General features: G+C 41.7%; 2 protein-coding genes across 2 annotated transcripts in view; one reads left to right on the top strand and one right to left on the bottom strand.

Moving 5' to 3' along the window:
• Positions 1 to 2,459: 2,459 nt before the first annotated feature.
• man2b1 (mannosidase, alpha, class 2B, member 1) lies at positions 2,460 to 14,890 on the top strand. The gene is made up of 23 exons (XM_020617848.1): positions 2,460 to 2,620; positions 2,913 to 3,015; positions 3,685 to 3,858; positions 3,950 to 4,143; positions 4,446 to 4,578; positions 4,670 to 4,815; positions 5,130 to 5,329; positions 5,456 to 5,576; positions 6,107 to 6,185; positions 6,367 to 6,476; positions 6,913 to 7,020; positions 7,908 to 8,024; positions 8,603 to 8,785; positions 9,261 to 9,358; positions 9,493 to 9,613; positions 10,003 to 10,121; positions 10,255 to 10,356; positions 11,014 to 11,101; positions 11,297 to 11,377; positions 11,609 to 11,833; positions 12,300 to 12,449; positions 12,640 to 12,742; positions 14,149 to 14,890. Exons 1-23 carry the CDS (start codon positions 2,486 to 2,488, stop codon positions 14,250 to 14,252), a joined length of 2,994 nt encoding a protein of 997 aa, XP_020473504.1. The 5' UTR covers positions 2,460 to 2,485; the 3' UTR covers positions 14,253 to 14,890.
• trmt1 (tRNA methyltransferase 1) overlaps positions 14,675 to 21,155 on the bottom strand; it is a 10,736-nt gene continuing 4,255 nt past the window's right edge. The window contains exons 4-13 of the mRNA XM_020617852.1: positions 20,281 to 20,474; positions 19,962 to 20,045; positions 19,487 to 19,556; positions 19,110 to 19,244; positions 18,819 to 18,904; positions 18,499 to 18,607; positions 18,252 to 18,328; positions 17,881 to 18,000; positions 16,662 to 16,776; positions 14,675 to 15,580 (exon numbers count right to left, since the gene is read on the bottom strand). Of these exons, the coding sequence (XP_020473508.1) occupies positions 15,509 to 15,580; positions 16,662 to 16,776; positions 17,881 to 18,000; positions 18,252 to 18,328; positions 18,499 to 18,607; positions 18,819 to 18,904; positions 19,110 to 19,244; positions 19,487 to 19,556; positions 19,962 to 20,045; positions 20,281 to 20,474 (1,062 nt within the window). The 3' untranslated portion in view covers positions 14,675 to 15,508. The remainder of the gene's footprint in view (positions 15,581 to 16,661; positions 16,777 to 17,880; positions 18,001 to 18,251; positions 18,329 to 18,498; positions 18,608 to 18,818; positions 18,905 to 19,109; positions 19,245 to 19,486; positions 19,557 to 19,961; positions 20,046 to 20,280; positions 20,475 to 21,155) is intronic.

The following is a 21,155-nucleotide window of genomic DNA, read 5'->3' as shown; positions in this document are numbered from 1 at the left end:
CCGGAGTTGTCAAGGGACCAGACCCCCTTTTTAGGGCTTTGTCTGCCTGCCTGCTTAGAGAGAGACTGCACCCAAGAACTCATATTGGAAAGACATCACTAGTCATGAAGAAGTCATAAGATCAAGAGCTTCAAGACATTTTAATGGACCTAGCATTGTCTAATAAACCAGATTAAATATAACTATTATTACGATAAGTCAATACAGTCCAAGTGAGCATCAGTGTGGCTATTAAAATTGGCTTATTACCAGTATTTTAATAACAATTGTGAAGCAGGTCCTACCTGCAAGTTGAAATGGTCATTTAACTGCTACTGAAGCAACAGGTGTTTGTAATCTTTAAGACCAACAATCTAAACCAGGTTCAGACACTGTGGTGAGTATATGCAATTCACATACAAGATGCAACTGCTTAGGTTAATCAATCTAAGCTAACACTTGTATCAAAATAACTGCATGTGCACCAAACTGATTACAATCTGGTTTAAAATGAAACTTCATTCACTTCAGCAAATTACTGAGTCTGCCTTTGGCGCACTGCAGTGACGGTAAAATTATGTTACTGATTTGCATCAGTAGGTCAAGTTCAGACAGCTCTGCCATAATGGTGCCAAGTGGTCCTGTCACTGCAACATTTGGCCACAAGATGTCAATGTGACCATATAAACAAATAGCAGAGCGCCCAGACACAGTCACCTCTCCAACTTGACAGTAATCACTGCGGCACTGAGGTTATGTTTTAAGTGGGAGATATCAGAGATGTACTTTCCATGCTTCCAGATCCAATTATTGTCTCATATCTAATCACATTTACTCGATTCTTGACCTTTTGTTACCTCATACCTGTTTAGTCAAGGTTTGAAAAAAAATGGGACTTGTTGCGACTAAGAGGATGTCAGAAAGGTGTTAATTGTAAGGGAACATCAGCACAAGAAACATTTTGATTTGATTTGATTTATTCTTTCAAGCATGTAAAAACAGTTGATATGACAACACACATAATTTTACACATAATCCAATATCAATTTGCTTATACCTAGTACATGCTTGAATGGAGTAGGAAGAAGTCAGACTTATCCAGTCCTACCCCATGACATCATCTTACCATCATTGGTTTGCAAGCAGTAAAAGTTTCACTTCTACGCACACACATATTACACTAAAAAAAGAATATAACAGTGTTAACATTCTTACATCACACAAGTAATTTTAACTCCTGTTTCTCTATGGAAAAAATTTGATTGCAGTATTAAATGGGGGAAATGCACTTAGAAGCACTAGCTATAGTGTTTTTTCCAAGTGTAACATGACTTGGCCTTCCATCTGAATGGGTGTTTTTGAACGGTGCTAATCCAGAGTGTGATCTCTTGATCGGGCACTGTGTGGGACCTTTAAACCAAACTGTTGGTGAGATGGAAATGACAGCAATTATATTGTATATCCAAAGAAGACACGTGAAAATATAGTTATATAGTATACTGTATATTCAAGCAAGTACATGTAACTGTGTTTATAAAGGTATGTTCAAAACTAGTCTAAAATAATGTAAGCAAAACAACACAAATACAATGCAATACAATACAGACCTATTGTATCGGACATCATACTATATATCAGAAATGTTAAAATGTATTATAGTAATGCTAAACATTATCTTGTGAATTACAGTTTCACACAAGCAAACCTACACATTTCTTCTGAATTTGCCAACCTGATTTTTATGACATTTTTATGTGCATTATTCCATAAACTGTAGGACTAACATAAATTAAACCACACTGGTTTGTACTGTTTTTCTCTTTGTAGCATTTTCCTCTTCCTGTTTACTCACTGTGCTTCAGTGATTGTTCTTTTATGTCACTGTAAAATATGTTGTATTTGTCTTAATGTTGCTTTTTCCAAGATGGGTTCATTCCACCTTGACCTGTAATAGTCTCATCCATGGAGGTCTGAAGAGGCAGTCTCAGATCATTTAAAATTGCAAACCTGCCCTAAAACTGAAACGGTGAAGAGACCTGCATACTAACTTTGTAATGAGCTGCTCCTTTAACTTCTTGCATGTCAGACCAAAATGCTGTTTAGAGTTTGGCCGTGGTCTCCCACTGCGCTTGCTGGTGTGCAGACGGAATGAAGAGATCGATTTGGGTCTGGCATCCTCCAACATTGCTGAGTGCCTCACCAGTCACAAAAAGAACATTTTCTAAATGGTAAAAGATGAGCTAATAAATATGTGTGAAATAACATATTTTGACAAATCCAACCTGATAACAATTGGCAACGTTGTTTCATTTATGACAGATTTTCTTTAACAATAAATCTAAATCCTTTTGTGAATGATCTTTTTAAATGGAATTCAGTGCAAGTACTGCCTTTTGGAAGGTTAGGCACCTCGCTCCGTGCCTGAGAGTCTAAACTGAGGGAAGGAAACCTCCTGAGATCAGCCCCTGGAAATCTTATCACGTGACCTCTCCTAAACGGTTGTCATATGATTTTCAGCTTGTTTTCCAACATGGCGGCCAGGCACGAATGTCTGTCTGTTGGTCTCCTTTTAATTTTCAGTGGGGTTTTAAGTTTTCCTGTCGGCCAGGACACAAAACAAAGCGCCACTTGTGGATACGAGGTTAGTTGCTTTTGCAGTTTGGCTGTTTTGGATTTGTTGTGCGTGTTAAACATCAGCAGCTCCATAAAGCATAAGTCTGTTGGAGCTACTTTTAGTTTCACTCATTAACGTTGTTGGTTATTTCTAGGTTTGTATGCGGAAGTTATTACACTGAGTATATAAACAAGAGCTGTATTTCTCTCTACGTCACAACATTTGGGTTAATTTTGTTGTTTTTACTTTGTATCTTCTTTACCGATAGTGTAGTAGTCCAGTGCTCTAGATGTGTTTGTGTGTGTGTGTGTGTGCGCAGTCATGTCATGCCACCAAACCCAACATGCTAAATGTCCACCTGGTCCCTCACACACACGACGACGTGGGCTGGCTCAAGACCGTCGACCAGTACTACTATGGAGGTCAGTCTCTCTCATACACATACACTTAATTTACCTACCACAAACTGCCTGGACTGCAAAACACAACTATGGTCTAAAAAGATGTTGATGGTAGTGTAATGTCCCCAAATTACAGTTAAACACAACTATGGTCTAAAAAGATGTTGGTGGTAGTGTAATGCCCCCAAATTACAGGCCTTACCACACTCACTCAGTTTTCTTTCTAGTCCAAATTCACCCCTCTGCTCCTGCTCTTCACCTTTTAATACCTGATTTAAGTTCTTATGAAACCAGAAGATAAAATCTGTCACATACTCGAGTGCTTTTGTTGGACAGCATAAGGTGCTGCATGTTAACAAAAGCTCTCATTAAAGGAACAAAACTGCGTGTCTGTTTTTGTCCAGTCACTCATGGCCGACACTGTAACAACGGTTTTACAGCTTTAGTGTGACTGTATGACTAGCTTGCATATTTCAGTATCACATGCCTCTTTATAGAGAGAATGACTGTTTGCTCTGCATGTGACCACCATCTGTTTCTGACCTCTGTGTGTTATCTTATGTCTGGTTGTGTAAGTAGAGATTAAACAGTCATGTGCATCAGAAGTGCTAGACAGAGATTAAAGAGAGTTTAGATTGTGTAAGAATGTGTTTTAGACTTGTGATTTTCCATCCCTCTGTACCTCTGTAGACCGTAATGACATCCAGCATGCGGGGGTGCAGTACATCCTGGACTCGGTGGTGGATCAGTTGTTGAAGAATCCAGACAGGAGGTTTATCTATGTGGAGACAGCCTTCTTCTACCGCTGGTGGAAACAGCAGAGCTCTGGCATGCAGCAGACAGTCAAACAGCTTGTCAATGAAGGTACATCAACTCTACTGATAGTTCGTCTGCTCTGGAGGAGTCTGAGTCCATATCATGACTGGACACTTCTCCCTGCTCTCTCCTGCACCAGGCCGCCTGGAGTTTGTGAATGGAGGTTGGTGCATGAGCGATGAAGCCACCACTCACTACAGTGCTGTTATTGACCAGATGACTATGGGCCTGAGGTTCCTCAATGAGACATTTGGGCCTTGTGGTCGTCCTCGAGTTGCCTGGCATATTGACCCCTTTGGCCACGCCCGTGAACATGCCTCTATGTTTGCACAGGTAGATTAGTTATGGTCAGAGACCAGAGCAAAGCAAGTAAAGAGTAAAACTTGCATATTTTTTGCAAATCGTAAAGTCTAGCTGGTGTTTAAAGTACAGACACAAAAGTGGTATAGATCTTCTCATCTATCTTTCACAAGAAAGCAATTAAGCATATTTCCTAAAATGTCAAACTATTCCTTCAAGAGCCAGTGTGTAATTTTGCTTCAGCTTTCAAAAACGCAACACAGATGAGTGGCTTTACAATTAAACATGCTACTCTGCGTTTTACTTTAAACTGTCATCTGTGTGTTTTGTTCTAGATGGGATATGATGGCTTGTTCTTTGGTCGTCTGGACTACCAGGACCGGGATCGCAGAATGAAGGACAAGGAGCAGGAGCTGCTGTGGAGGGCGTCAGACACCCTCACACCCCCGATGGCTGACCTTTTCACCGGTAACGTAATTCCTACACAAGAACACTTCTTCTTTTGTAATTTTGGTCAAGTGATCCTTTAACCTTTGCCCTCAACCCTTCCACCTAACAGGGATCCTTCCCAACGGTTATAACCCTCCAGAGGGCTTCTGTTGGGACCAGTCCTGCAGTGACCCACCAATCAGAGATGACCCTGACCTGGAGGACTACAATGTTGATGATGTGGTGAAGCGCTTCCTCGCCATCGCCAGTAGTCAGGTTTGACACATGCACATACCTATGCACTCGCCTAAACATAAACACACCATATCTCTTAGGAGAATGTATTAAGGTTATGTGTTTACCCCATACAATCATGTGTACAAAGACATCATTTTTAATGCTAAAATGAGCCTCCACCAGTATTTTCTAGAGCGTTCAAAACTCTCAGAAAGCTGATATTTAATTTACCAGATAGTCAGACACCTGTATGAGTGAGTTGATATTCTGCATTTATATTCACAGACTAGACATAACAGGCCGTCCTTGGAGTTTGGGTGTTTCTGTTTAACTACTCCTTCCTCCTCTCTCAGGCTAAAGTGTATAAGACCAATCACATAATCATGACCATGGGCTCAGATTTCCAGTATGAGAATGCCAACCTGTGGTACAAGAACCTGGACAAGCTGATCCACTACGTCAACGCCCAGCAGACAAATGGCAGCAGAGTCAACGTGCTCTACTCAACGCCCTCCTGTTATCTCCAAGAGCTGCACAGAGCAAACCTCTCCTGGTAGTGTGAACTTTAAATGAGCAGGGACATTGGCACGTTAGAGCATCAATGTCAGAATTATACCCAGAATCATAGTATAAAGAGCTATTTTGTCTACTTTCATATCTTAACTTCACGTCTACCCAGGGCTTTGAAGACAGATGACTTCTTCCCCTATGCAGACAATGCTCATCATTTCTGGACCGGCTACTTTACCAGCCGCCCGGCACTGAAACGTTACGAGAGGATCAGTAACAGCAATCTGCAGGTAATCTGAGGTTCCCTAAACACTGACCAATTTGTATTTAAAGCTAAAATCCACTGAAATCACACTTGGAAAGTTGCTTTACCTTGTTCTTCTCTGTATGCAGAGAGAATGTTATTAATTAAGAGATATTCTGATCTTAAAAATGGCTATAAAGTAAATGATATCTGCAGAATACAAAAATGAATTACAAATGTATAATTGACCCAAAAATTAATCCTAATAATTATAACACAAAAGCAGCTCAAATATTGGGCTGAAACTGAAAGGTGCAGTCTGTGATTTCATTCATACATTCATCTACACTAACATGCTGATATACAGTATGACATGCACTGTCATTTAGCATTTTAAAATGTTGCTATTAATATAATATTATCCCATGTTAATGTAGGAATTCTGTCATTACATATGAGATATCCTTCTCAGAGTCTTAAAAGCCTACTCTGGGAGCAGGAATAGTATTATTGCTATGTTCAATTTTATGTTTTAACGGTGTGGCTTTGTCGGCTTTTATTTATTTATATTTTCAGGCATGTAACCAGTTAGAGGTACTTGGTGGTCCGGGTTCCAGGAGGGGACTCTTTGGAGAGGGCGACAGCCAGACCATGAGTGGGATTTAGTTTTTATTATATTTCTCAGTGAGAAAAGACTGGATGAATAATTCACTACATAAATTGTCAAGCCATCATAACTCTCCATGTAACAGAGGTCTTAAAATTAATGAATACATCTGACTGGAAACCAGACAGACGAGTCACTGGCAGCCACTTGTTTGTGCTTTTATTGGCAGAGAAAGCCATGGCTGTGGCTCAGCACCATGACGCTGTGTCCGGCACGGAGAAGCAACATGTAGCGAACGACTATGCCAGGAAGCTAGCTAACGGCTGGCAACGTTGTCAGGTATGTCAGACTCAACATCATCCTGTATATTCATAGATTAACATTTTGAGGCACTCTGCTACCGTTTGTGCAGGTGAGTCTTTGTATTATCTGTACAGAAACATGTTTTGCACAGTATTTCCAGACAAAGTGTGATCCACAGAGGTTCAGAGGGTACATCTATTGTTGTCAAATAAAAACTGTTGGATCAGCTGCTAATGTGCAATATTTTGTGTAGCTTAAACTAGACAAAGTGTGATCCACAGAGGTTCAGCGGGTACATCTATTATTGTCAAATAAAAACAGTTGGATCAGCTGCTAATGTGCATTATGGGAACTGCAATATTTTGTGTAGCTTAAACCATTTGTAAATGTCTGTTGTTTGTGTTTCATAGATGTGATAGTGGAAGACAGAACGCACCTGCTCATTCAGCCCTAACCTTCATTTCTCTCTCAGGTTTTGGTCAGTAACAGTTTAGCGGCTCTGACCGGCGTGTCTGCTGAGCGGATCTACTGTGACAACCTCAACATCAGTGTGTGTCCTCTCACTGAGTCCAGCAAAAAGGTGACACACAAACATGCAGAAATGTTTACCACTAGATGAATACCTTATAACCCCTAACTTTTAAAATGCTATTTAGTTTTAAACATCATAAAACTCTTAAACCCGGGGAAAAAAACCTTTTAAATTGATTTGGTTCCTAACAATACAACATATACCAGTGCATACATACACTTTTTGAATGAACGCTGTTTAGTTTTATAGTGTTATTTTCAATTTTTATTGTTATTTTCTGTTCCTTGTTGCCTTAAAAACACTTTGAGAATCTCTGCATTGGAGTCAAATTCCTTGTACACTATATGGACAAAAGTATTGGGACGCCTGAGCATTACACCAACAGGGACTTTAATGACAGTGCATTCAAATCCATAGACTTTAATATGGAGTTGGTTCCCCCATTGCAGCTGTAACAGCTTCCACAAGAGTGGAGTGTTTCTGTGCCCATTCATTCTGTAGAGCATTTATGAGGTCAGGCACCGATGTTGGACAAGAAGGCCTGGCTCACAATCTCCGTTCCAGTTCATCCCAAAGGTGCCTGGTGGGGTTGAGGTCAGGGCTCTGTGCAGGCCAGCCAAGTTCTTCCACACCGAACACATCCAACCATGTCTTTATGGACCTTGCTTTGTGCACTGTGGCATAATCATGCTGGAATAGAAAAGGGCCTTCTCCAAACTGTTTCCACAAAGTTGGAAGATGATTATGAATCTGTACATACACACACTCAGGGAGATCATGTCGACTTTATGGATATAGTGTTTGAATTATTCAAGGCAGGTCTGTAAATACATGCTCATCTTTAATTACAACCATTAGCTGTATTTACATTTACATATATCAATTTATTAATCACTGATGCTCAGCGCCACCCTGCTTCTCTCTCTTTCTCTCAGTTCTCAGTCAATGTGTACAACCCTCTTGCTCGGCCTGTCACTTGGCCGGTCAGTCTGCCAGTGAATGGATCTGCATACACTGTATCTGATGCTCAAGGCAAATCTGTGGACTGCCAGGTCAGTGTGTGTGCTGCAGCATCAAATATGAAGTGATCTGCAACTGTCAGTCAATAACACATGATGATGATGATACCAATAAACCTCTGATCTGTATAGAATCTTTTATTTGGTAATGACTTGGAGCGGATTATTCAGCTTTAATAGAAACTTGCTGGTTGCTAAAATATGTAGGTCTTTAGTTTTTTGAAGTGTAGGCCAATGCGCTTGGGATATTAATTACTTACATGTGGAAGTTTTCTGTGGCCCTGAATTATTTTAAGTAATTACTAGCTCCAATATTTTCTACAATTAAGGAAACTAAATGATTTAAGGGCAACACTAAAACATGTATTGTCCTTTGGCACAATTGGTTTAGTGCAAAATCAGTACAAAATATCATTTGAAGATGTCAAAGGTGCCAGGAAATAGGGTGATTTTCAGATCTTGATGACAGGATTTCATAAAATAATCCAGATCTTGAAGAATTCAGTTCCTTTTAGCCACAACCCTGGAGTCGCGTGTTGTTTAAAAAGTATTTTCTGGTGCTACAGCAGCAGACATAATCAGGTAGCAGCTTCTCTGCCTCTCTGCTCCAGGTGGTTCCGGTGTCCCAAGCCACTCAGAACGTGAGGAGGAGTCAGGGCTTCGCTATCAACGAGCTGGTGTTCCAGGTTCAGGCTCCTCCTCTGGGCTACACCACCTACTCCGTGTCCCTGCGTCAGGACGGGCCTCCACCTGCCGCCACACATCACCGCACGCCCACAGTGATCCAGAACAAGGTTTTACCGCAGCATTGTCATGCACTTTATGCTTTATCTTGGGATCTAAGCTCACAGTGCTTTACAGGAAAACAGCATTGTTTACATATGTAAATAAAACAGTCATAAACAAAACAGATGATGGTTGCTTAAACTCACTGTGTTGTGCCAAATGCAGCGGTGATATGACCACATCCACACTAACTCTGGAGGATTTCATACATTGTATTCAAAAACAGTGTTCACATTCAGAAATAGAGTTTAAACATTCGATACTTGTGAATTGTCTCAAGTTTAAAATGAATTTTGTTTCATGTTGTCACAGAGTGGCAGTGTTATGCCTTAGAAATGATAGTGTTGATGAATTTCCACTGGAAAAAAACGATAACTGCAGGGCTAATCCTGTGCTCTTTGCACAGGCTCGTTGTACCTGCATGGAAAAGTACAATTATATTATCTTCTGAAAACTGAGAATATGTGTGCTTATGTGCTCCAGTTTTTAAAAGTGACCTTCGACCCCGACACCAACCTCTTGAGCAGCCTCAGCAACCTGGAGACAAAACAAACCATCAAACTGGCACAGAATTTCTATTGGTTAGTGTTTCACTGCTCAACACATTAAAAGTTATTTTTAAAGACAAACCTAGACACCTGCAAATAAATGTCGGCATGTTCTTCCTCTCTCTTTGCTGTTAATAGCACTCGGTTGTGTGTGTTGCATGTTTCAGGTACAACGCCAGTGATGGTAACAACGTGGACAGTAAGCAGCCCTCGGGAGCGTACATCTTCAGACCCAACTCGTCCACGCCTTTCATTATCAGCAGGACGGCGAAGACAGAGACTGTCCAGGTAGAGATTGAGCTGCATCCCGGCTGTGTTCACATTCAGCTTCATCATAGTGCACTGATTCCTGTCTCTCTCTTTTAAACTCACAAACCTGACATCCTGAAACGTTAGGTTTAATTTTTTTAAAAGGACAAATATGTTCATTCTATTCATATTTTCACATTTGTTCATTTTATTTATTTGTGAGTAACAGACTGCTGCGTCACATCTGTTTGTGCTAGACTACTGTGATTTCAAATCCAGTCATTTCCAACAGTGTGTGCGTCAGAAAAGCCCTTAAATGTAGAGATTACTGTTTAGGTTCTTAATGGTAGTATTTAAATTGGTTTGGCATTAAAACATTTACAAGTACAATAATTATTAAACATTATATTGTATCCCTCTGCACCCAGACCTCAGTGATGCAGGAGGTGAGGCAGTGGTTCGCTCCCTGGGTGTCTCAGGTTGTCCGACTCTACACTGACAGCAGAGATCTGGAGCTGGAGTGGACAGTGGGACCACTGCCTATAGAGTGAGTGTGGATGTATTGCAGTATCAGTGCTGCCAATATCCAAATAGAAACTGCAGCGCTGGAGTCATGACCCTTTTCTCCTCATACTTCTGAACCTCTCTTTCTCATTCCCTCTCTCTCATTCCCTTGTCAGTGACAACTTGGGGAAGGAGGTGATCACTCGTCTAGACACCAGTATCAAAACCTCGGAAATGTTCTACACTGACTCCAATGGAAGAGAAGTGCTGCAGAGAAAGTAAGTTGGGCTGCCTACAGGCTCCAGGTTATCAGCCTCAGTCATAGAGAAGGGCTTGTTTTCCTGGTTGAAATCTAACAGATCTAAAACTTTGACTCATGTCAAACCTGTCGTTCCCATCCACAGTTCATCTGCTGAAAAAAGAAAAAAAAACTGCCTATAAAGTGATAATATGTTTCCAAGTTCATGTGATTGTCTTGATGCCAGTGGTGAAGTTATCAGCCTTGTGTGACAGTATATTCCAGTTTATTAAAGAAAATATTGCAGAAAGTGTTGTGGTTGAATTAGAAACTATGGGCCTCATTCAGCCGTTGCTAAGAATACGTTTCTTTCATTCATTCACAGTTGCGAACAATTCTGGGGCTCAAGAACACGTTCATAAATCGGACGTAAACGTTTCTTAGGACCTTTCTCAAGAACAATCTACTAAGAAATTTAAGAAAACACTTAGGAAGATGTTGGTCAATGAGGCTTTATATTTGTCATATTTCACTCTGTGCCAGTAAGAGTGTTGTAGCACAAATAGTCAATCAAGGTGGATGCACAGTATTTAGATCTGACTGCTTTTAATTAAAATCAAAGTGACGTTGACTGTGTTTTATGCCCTTACTGTGTCTTATAAGGACGTTCAGGTAGCTGTGTGTTATTTCCCTAGAGGAAAGACTTCCGGCCCACATGGCACCTAAAGCAGTCGGAGCCCATCGCTGGAAACTACTACCCAATCAACTCCCGTGCTTTTATCAAGGTGTGTACATGAGAGGAGTGTTAGAGGAATGACATTTTCTTAAATGAAAGCTTTTGACAACTCATTTTGTGTTTTTCTTTTTCAATATGAGGTTTTCTAACCGAACAATTTAATTTTGTTATTCATTCTAATTTGAAATTCAGAAGAAATTATGGCATTTCAGCTTTTTTTCACTCTGTGTGTGTGTCTTTTCAGGATGATGAAGATCAACTCACTGTGGTGACTGACCGCTCTCAAGGAGGAGGAAGCATCCAGAACGGCTCTTTGGAGATCATGGTGAGATATCAGACACAACACTCACCGTCATGACTGTCAGCACGTCAAGTGCGTCAACACACACACACAAACAACTAAGTCCTACTTCACACTACAGCTTTATCCTCCATTATCAGGTTTGAACCAGCTCTAACAACACAACTGACAAACTCCACTCACTAAGTCCATTTCTCTCTCAGTATGCACGCACACACACACAGTCCCACTGAAATTCTGCCATCTCTCCATCAGCTCCATCGCCGGCTCCTGTACGATGACGTTCGCGGTGTTGCCGAACCTCTCAATGAAACCTCCAGCATCTTCCCAGATGGGCTGGTAGTGCGCGGCCGCCTCCTACTCTCCCTGGACCGCCCTTCCACCGCTGCTGACACACACCGCCCCCTAGCAGAACAGGTGGTACTGCAGCCCCTACTGACATTCACTGATGGAGGGCTGAACCCAAACACTCAACTGGAGGTGAGTGAAGAGAAGGATGATAAATAGGACTTTGCAGCTGCAAACAACGGGTGACTATAATGAAGGGTGCTATGTTGTCATGGATTTTACAAGGAGCCAATGAAGAGAAGCTGATATGGAAGAAATCTGATGCCTTGTTCCTGTCAGTAGTCTCACTGCAGCATTTTGGATTATTTATATTTTCAGACATCATTTCACTAAAACCCAGGAGACCTGAGCTGAGCTGTGTCGCTGTTGGCTCTAGTTGCACTGATGCGATTTTAGAGCCTGTAATGGCATTGTGTTGCTACCAGTCATTACAGAGAAAATTAGTAGTCAATGTGGAGAAAATATGACCGAAATATCTCCCACAAGTTAATGTAGGTCAATAAAAAATGAATAGGCTGTAAGTTTTAACTGACTGTTTGTGAATGGACCATCTGGCCTGTATGAACAGAGGAAAGTCAGCCTGTATGTTGGTGTGTAGTTCTCAGGGCTTCAAGCTGCACTGCCCCCTGCTGTTCACCTGCTGACACTGACACAGTGGGACAAGGACTCGGTGCTGCTGAGACTGGAGCACCAGTTTCAGAGCTGGGAGAGCAAACTGAACTCACAGCCTGTCACCATCAACCTGCAGGTCAGACATTCAAAAGCACGTCTGGAATGAACAGAGGGACCGCCAGAACCTTGTCATTTTGACGCTTGGCTTGTTTTTGCTTCTTTGTGTTATGTGGACATTTTAAAGAGAGAGAATTAACTGGCTAAGTCTAATTAAAAGTTGAATAAATATATTGACATTTAAATAATTCCATCATCTGTCTGTACAGAAGCTGTTTTCCACTCTGGATGTGCTGGGCGTGTCTGAGCTGAACCTGTCAGCCAATCAGTGGAAAGACGAGATGACGCGTTTTGACTGGACGCCACAGACAGGTATACACACACACACACACACACAGGCTTATTAACTGCATTACAAAGACAGTGAATGTGCTGGAAGGAATGAATACACATCTTTCCAGTTTTAAATCTGCCTGATGAAGTGTCCAGGGTGTAGTTATCAAACACAGTTCACTAGATTAGAGTAAATGCCAAGTGTTGAAAACGAGTAACATCCCAAAGCTCAGCTAGTGGCTGCAGTGTTTTTAATGCCACAGAAAAGTGTGGATCAACCAACTTAATAGTTTCGATAATGTGAAACCTTCCCTAGCTGGAGGAAAGTCCATTAAAAGGTTTTCCAGGGAAATGAAGGGGTCTGTGACAATTAAGCCTAATTTCACATTACGCTGACTGATCTGAACATCTCATGAATGTGTGAACAAACCAGATTGGATTTGGGCCGTTTCCATATGTGGTTCGAGATCCTGTCCAATCTCTGTGCAGCGTTGTCAGAACGGTCACATCAGAATCCATGTGGTTGTTTTAACGTCTCCTCCTTCTCACGTACGGCCTCAAGTCATCATTTGGCGTCGGCCCCTCAGACCGGTAACAACAAACATGGAGGGGAGCGACGGGGTCAGTGGAGAGACCAGGACATTTCACATGTGTAGGACATTTATAGAAAAGCTTCTGATCAGGCCAAACGGGAAGGAACATATCATAACTGAGGAGTTCGGAGGACATGGTGCAATTTGACCTTCACACAAATGACATTAGCATTGTTATCCTTCTACACATGTGACTCCAACTTCATTTATAATCTGTGCACGTCATGCAGGAGCTCAGCAGCATTCACATCGGAGCTGGATACATGCCACAAACGTGAATACGAAACATTAAATGGAAAAAAGATCAGAGCATTGAGGCCTGTAATGTGAACATACTGTAGTATTGGATCAGTCCAGTAGAAAACACTAGGGTTCCTCCTCCAGGACTCTACCTGTAATAGTTCATGTGGCATCTTGCTAACTTGACTCATCTGTTAGCCCACCAGTCACTGATGGACCAATTGGCTGGTGGCCGTGGGTCATGTTCAGTTTGGTAGAGGAGGGGGAATACAGAACCCCGCTGCCACCTTTTATCTCTGACGGTGGTAATCACTGCTCTCTATACAATTTCCCAGCAGGGACTCATTAAGCAGATAATGCAATATAATGAGCCATGAATGTGTTTTTATGGTTCATAGCTTTAATAGTAACCTACAGGGTGGTTTAACAAGACTCATTGTGTTAGTAGGAACAATTTAGTTTACTTTAGCGGTTAACACCTTTTCTTTCACTGTGTTTTTGACCTTTGAACTTAGTGCCAGTTTGCTTCAAATGCTAACAAAGGAGTAATGGACGTGTGAAAGCGCTGCGCCTATTTATGGCCACTTTTACATGCCGTATCTGCTTTTTCAGATCAGAAACCCCTGCTGAAGATGGTCAGAGAGCCTTCTGTATGGGAGGTGACACTGAGGCCGATGGAGATCAGAACCTTCCTGCTCAGGGTCAGCCTCAAATAGGCAATCACGTCCTTCAGATGTTCCAAGAAGTCACAAGTGAACAAGCAGTATCAATCAAAGTTCCTCCTGCTTGGCTTTGATTAGACTAGGTGAGGACTGTTTCTGGAAATTGTACAGGCATTAGAACAGATGAAGTGTTCACTTTACAAAGAATGATAGGCTGTGTTCACACTGCTTGCAGCTTGATTTTGTGTGTGTGAACACAGAGGTAAACAACACTGAATCAGGTCAGCACCGTGGCCAGACGCACCAGGCTGTGAATCCAGAAACATGTTAAGATCAGGTCTGTTTTACTAAGACATGTTTTTGCAAACCTAGAGACACCGAGTGACTGAACAAGTTTGTCCTTTGAGGCCACAATCTGCTGAGCCTGTCTTTTTACTAATGATCAAAAATCTATAGAGCTACCCTCTAAAACTGACTTTGGAACATTCCTCAGCCTGGAAACCGACTTTGTTATAGATTGTTTTTCAGCACATTCACCGTTCCCAACCTGACAAACCCCAACAAACTGTTGCCAACATAAACTCCCTGATGTGTGCAATAAGTGTGACCGTTGTATTTGTACAAACATGTACACACTTTGAAAGTGATGTTATACTGATCATAAAGCTGATAATAAAATCTGTCATTCTTAATCTGTTACATGTTAATGTTATTGTGCACGCTGAGAGACTGAGGCAGGTTTTCACTTGAGATCCTTTAATGTTGGAAGAGACACTGCAACGCTGCTGGGCGGCCATTTTAACAAACAAAAAGTTGAGATTTCAGCTATTTGTGAAATCAGGACAAACATTTTAGTTGATTCAAAGTGTCAGATTTGTTAATGCTTGTTGTGTTACTCTATTAGCAGCTCAACACATATTGAAGAACATCTGTGTTCTGAATAGAACCACTAGTATACCGGCTGAAAGCTAGAAATTAAGTTGGTTAATTACAGCTCTCGGTTTATTGGGTAACCCATTAGCTTCCTAGGGACCAGTTACTATTCATTAAACTCTCTTAAAAAAAACAAAGACAGAAGGCATCTGAATGTCACAGTGCAGACTTTAATTTCATTAAAGTTGACAACAGTCAAAAAAAAAAAAAAATAATATACTGTTAAATCCTCAGGCATAAAATGTAACAATGCTCTGTCTATTAACACTTTTTATATTATGGTCCTCAACTAAATACAGCCTGACTGCAGCACATTGGGCACATTCAAACTCCAGAAATAAAATTATATATTAAAAAAAAAAAAAACTACAGTGGAATCATTCCATTTGCTCATTTGTCTGCTCAAGATGGTGGGAGTAGCAGCACCCGTCACCGTGTGTGCACGTTCCCTGGAAAAAGAACAACATAAACAATCTTCAGAGCGGACTCTGGCGTTATAGTAATGTCTGTAACGGCCGACGGTAAATTTGGCTGCTGGCAGTTTTCGGCCTCTCGGGCATGAAACCAGCAGGAAGTGGCAACCTGCCAAAGCAGCTGAAGATTAATTTACCAGCATGTGTCTGGTGTTTCATTTGCCGCCCCAGACATAAAGACTTTGCAAGTATAATTAGGTATTTAAATAATTGCCTCCCTTTAATTTTGTGAGACTTGTGTGTGCCAACATTATCATAAAGAACATGATGTACCAAAGTGGTCCTCACCTGCAGAAACTCAATCAGCTGAAGTAAACTGCTGGAATAGAAACCACTATTTATCCGCTGGACTGTCGTGCTTAGACTGTGCTGTGCACTAATTCACAATGTAACACATCCAGTAGACATGGAGCAACATTAGCATCCATTCTGAGTAATGTTTTGAAAGCACGTCTGCCTTTTAACACTGTCTGTCGATTCCACCTTCAGCACGATGCATGAAAGTGGTAGGTGGGTTATTTTCTTGGTAGGACATCGGGGTCGACTTCTGAATAATTCTTAAATCACTGATAAACTTAAGTGTCTTTGGGGTTTGTGTTAAGATGGACGTGTCTTGGGGCATCGTGACAGGTTTACTTTCCTGCACAAAAGCGACTGGATTGTTTCACATATAAAGCCACAAATCAATTATTCATGTGACTTCCTCGGCTGTTCTGTAACTGGTCAGGTGGGAGTTTTCCAAAAGATAACTGCTTTTCTAGGAAAAAACTGCCTTTGCTGCAGTTATTTTTCACCTTCCCCTTTATCAAAGGACATCACAATGGACATCACAGCAATGAGCAGTCCACACATCTAAGGTGAGTATGAGGCCAACTGTTATGTTGGTCCTCTGTGCCTCCTAAGAGTGTTTAAAATCCCTGCAACCAGTTGGATCCTAATACTCCATTTCTTAACTTTTAGGAGGCTAAGTATTTTTCTGTTGACTGTTATTAATCTGATCTGACACCACAGCACTCAGCTGCTTTCGTTCCTCTGTGTTGCCTGTCGTTGAACTGACCTGCCTGAACCTCTTGCAGGGGAAGTTCTTCAGCTGAGAGGAATCTGTGATTGGGTTCTTCCTCTTGTTCTGGTACTTCTTCCTCTTGTCCTGCAGGTCAGTAGAGATGCCACCACTGGAGGAGAGAGAGGGGACAGAGCAGAACGTTAGCTATGAACTACAGAGGACGAGGTGGAGTAGAGCGACTGGTAGGGGAGGAGGAGGTAGGAAAAGGGGGATCCGCCTGAAATGTAAATGGTGCAGAATTTTTAATGAGAAATCAGCCTTCTTGTGCAAACATTTAACTTGTAATTATTATTCATTTTCAAATCCAGTTTATTGAGGAGTCTGGGGTTGTAATTAATTCAGAACAGCTTTCACTGGCTCTCAGGATTTATGTTTTAAGCACATTTCATGTATTACAGCTGATTTTAATGCATTAAAGATGGTGCCTTATATTGGACCATACTCAAAACCGAGGTTTGTTGTGTGCTAGACTGTCAGTGCGAGTCCTGCACAGGTCCAGTTTGAAAAATCTCTGTACCTGACCCAACCCGTTACCTGGAATTATTTCTAAATGAAATCTGGACCCGACCCTTTAACATAAGACCCATGTACCTGTAATGAAAATAGGCTTTAAGTTACAAAATCACTTACTTTAAAGTGCTTCATAGTCATGTTCTTGGACACCTATCTGTCACTGGATGCAGCACTTGGGCTCTGCGGCTTAGTGAGGAAGTGCCTAGCCTGCTACTAGTAAATGCTAACACTTTTTGGCACCGTTTACAAGCAGCAAAGCCACAACGAATTTCTCCCATACACCTGACCTGGCCTTCGATGATGTATTTCACAGTTTTGTATTCACCACTGGCTATTTTCACTTTTATATTATCCAGTGCGACACACTGAAGCCTACGCTGATGTGCGAGTGACGTCCTATTAGATGGCTGCGCGTTCAGGCATGAAAGATTGTTCCATAGGCCTTCACAATAAATGCATTGGTTATTTAGGTTTGATACAAATATGATGGTTTAGATGTTTAAAAGAAGCTGCACCTTTATTTTTCAATTTAAATGATTATTTCACTCGCTACCTGCCCACATTTAGTCCAATTTTACCCATGAATTAATATAAACTGATTTAAAAAAATTTTTTTTTTTACCCGTTGCACCATTTTTTGTGGGTACCTGACCCAGTGCATGACTCTGGTGTGTGTCTCAGGGGTTACTATGTTACTTGCCCAGCTTTGGCACGAGCTCTGGGGCCCCAGAAGGCCTGAGGATTCTCCTGGAACCTGGTCAGGTGGCGTTTACGGGACTGGGGGTTGGCGTCTGCCCTCACTGTGAAACAGGCCTCTAGGCTATACACACACACAGAGAGAGAGACAATTCAGCATCAAGATGTTTGCCAGTACACATTAAGGTTAGGTGAAATGTGTTGTAGTGAGAACCAAATGGTTCTCGTGTGCTGGTCCTGGCTGTTTCAGTGTTACCTGCAGGTCCATCGCTACTGTACACCACACTTTTAGAAAACAGCTCGTTATACACCACCTTTGCCATCACATTGTTAGTGTGGGCCTCATGAATGGCCACTGAAGAATGGGTTTCTCACCTGGGATCAATAGAGAGGATCTTGAAGGCAGGGCTCGTCTGAGACAGCTTCTCCCTTTTCACTGGATTGGCCTTCTCCTGCAGCAGACAGCCGGTGGTATATGTGTAAGTAAAGATCGGAAAGCAGTGCGTATCAATAGCGTTTTTATCTTTAATTACACTGAGCCTGTGAATTCTGACAAGTCAAGTCAACCTTCAAAGATTAAAACAGCTCTAGTCATTTTTTTTCTTTGTAAACCTCTGTTTACCCAGCATCGCATGATGTCCCAGATGACTGCAGGAGGAGCGTCTGTCTTGATGGCGTTCTTACAGGCATGAGAGAGAGAAACCCTGTGACCAGCATGAAGGAGAGCTGATCTGCAGAGACACGGAAACAGAGGTATGATCAGATGGTTCACTGTGCAGCTAATGTAGGGCAGGAATATTTCATGCTGACAGTCACTGATACACATTTATCCAGTTGATCACACTTTAAAGTTGCATTTATTGACTGATTTGCTATGTGATGGCAGTGAGTTATTTCCTGTGATTTAAACTGTGAAAAAATAAAAGCAGACAACGGGTTTACCTGAACAGGAGCAGGGGAGGAGTGTTGCAGTGTATTGTGCTGCTCAGGTTGTCCACCGTGTAATAGAGAGGCACATCTTCCAGCTCCTGAATGAGACAGCAAAGCAGGTGTGACGATGCATTAGTCTAGCACGTTTTCACACAATGTACAGTCACCTGATGCCAATACCCACACCCATGTGACAACAGTAAAAGGTGAAAATAATGCCAGATGCCAATACCCACACCCATGTGACAACACTAAAAGGTGAAAATAAGCCCCTTAATGCCAGTGTTCACAGAATGCGAATACCTCTGTCACCATGCTGAGAATGCCCTCGATGCGTTTGGATGTTCCAAATCGGGATGGGTTCCCCGACACAGCAGACAAAACCCTCTGGACAAACGCCAAGTCATGGATGGGCTCCGCCCAGACAGGACCACCCAGCTACAGAGACAGACACGGGCTTCAGCTGGTACACTGTGTGCATGTGTGTTTACACAGTAATAACCACAGTCAAACCCAGGGGTTTTGACGTTGTTCACACGTGGCAAAAAAGACATGCTAAGATTGTCTGTGAGTAAAACAACCCCCGGGTATAAATACTACATTTAGACTAAGGACAGTAACCACAGTATGTGAGTTAGAAGTGATGAGTTTATGTTTGTGTGCCACTGTGTGAGCGTGACCTGATGTCTCTGACCACAGTGTGCACACGCCGGTCCAACGGGGGGTCCAGTGGCAGCAGAATACTTCATACTGAAATCAGGTAATATTCAACTTTACCACACGCAGTCAACTAGAAGCACAATAAGAAGACAAACTGAAAAAGCATCTTGAGCCGTCACTGCATTATTTACAAGTTCTTTTACACTGAACAGCTCAGATTAGAACTCAGGTGAACATACAGCTCCTCGCTTGGAGGTAATAATATTTGCTCTTTATCCTCGTTATGATTGACTATTTAATACACAGCCTTCCAGGAGAAAACCCCAGCTTTCTTTCTGCCATCATACGCTCGTATTTTCCAGTAATGTTTTAAAGGTGCTCCGATACAGATTTTTATGTCCGAGCAGAGTCTGCTGCGGGGGGGGGGGTTGCAGAACAGCACATCCTGATTTAACCCTCAAGTAAATCATCATCAGACCGTTTGTACTGTCTTACTGTTTTCCATTGCTTGTTCTTCTTCCCATTTTCTGTAAGTGGAAAGACCCACAGCCAACACAGTTGTAGACCAGAGCCTGTTTACTGCATGAGATGGGGGAGAAGCAAATAAAGTCAGATTTAAATGCAGAGTTGTTGAACACTGTGACAGTGAATGTGTGTACATACATAGTAATTAATATTGTCATTTGGTTGCTCCATAAAATCTATTCTCATGTTTTATTTTCGACTGCTGCCATTACTTTTAGAGTTTGTTGCTGCAATGACCCATTTTCAGGATCTTTCATCATGTCAGAAGAGAGTATATTTGTGTGAGCACCTGGCGGAGTTTTTGACCTTAGCCTGTCCTGTGAAGACACGTACAAAGACCCGAATGTAAAAGTCAGCGCTGACGGACAGCAGAGGCTGGATATATCGCTGGTACACCCCCGCCCTCTGGTCCAAACTGTGGAGGATGATACGCAGAGCCTGTAGCAAAAAAGGGGGAGAAACACACACATTTTTGTTTGTGAAAAATCACTCCAAGTCAGATCTTTCTTTCCCGTTTTTATCTTGCTGGTATCAGTCTCTGTTTTCTTTTCGTTCTCCCACTGTCATCACAGCTGAATTAACTGCTGCTAATGCAAGCCCATTATTTAGTACTGCTGCTAGTTCACATGTGGAAAACAAAGTAGCTTTTATTATGAAAATGAAATGTAATTGCCACTGAGGTGAGTACTGACAAAAGGGTTGAGTATCACTTTGGGGTTTTTTTCTGATCTTTCAATCAACAATCATTTAAGTGGCACCAAAATCTGCACTGTGATTCGCTCCGGTAGGTACAGACCGTACAGGAACTGGGTTTCGTTAACCATCCCTAACTGACAAATATCATGAATCAAAAATGCATCTATCAAATAAGACACAGATTAGTCATTTTTATCATTAAACACTGTGGCTTTGTTTAGTTGCACTGTAAACAGATTGTCAGCATTCTGACAAGAAGCTGCACAGTGAATCTTTGTTGTGGTAATAAACTGCACTTCCTGTCACTATAAATAAGCATCACTCAATAATCCAGGATTGACATCTTAAAGATTATAACTTTAGAGACATCATCCTTCTATCCCAGTGAACCAAAGCCTCCTAGTACGTATACAAGTATGCACACACACACACACACACACACACACACACACACACAAAGCTAAGTTC

The sequence above is a fragment of the Monopterus albus genome, unplaced genomic scaffold, assembly GCF_001952655.1.
Source record: "Monopterus albus unplaced genomic scaffold, M_albus_1.0 scaffold195.1, whole genome shotgun sequence".
In the NCBI taxonomy this organism is placed as follows: Eukaryota; Metazoa; Chordata; class Actinopteri; order Synbranchiformes; family Synbranchidae; genus Monopterus; species Monopterus albus.
Note: the sequence above shows the minus strand (reverse complement) of the source record. Positions and strands in the feature narration are given on the sequence as shown.

Excerpts from the sequence above, each read along its gene's own strand:
- man2b1 (XM_020617848.1), top strand. The coding sequence starts at position 2,486 with ATGATTTTCAGCTTGTTTTCCAACATGGCGGCCAGGCACGAATGTCTG. Across the intron at positions 8,025-8,602 it reads GCAAATCTGTGGACTGCCAG|GTGGTTCCGGTGTCCCAAGC; the intron begins GTCAGTGTGTGT and ends TCTCTGCTCCAG. Across the intron at positions 12,450-12,639 it reads CTGTCACCATCAACCTGCAG|AAGCTGTTTTCCACTCTGGA; the intron begins GTCAGACATTCA and ends CTGTCTGTACAG.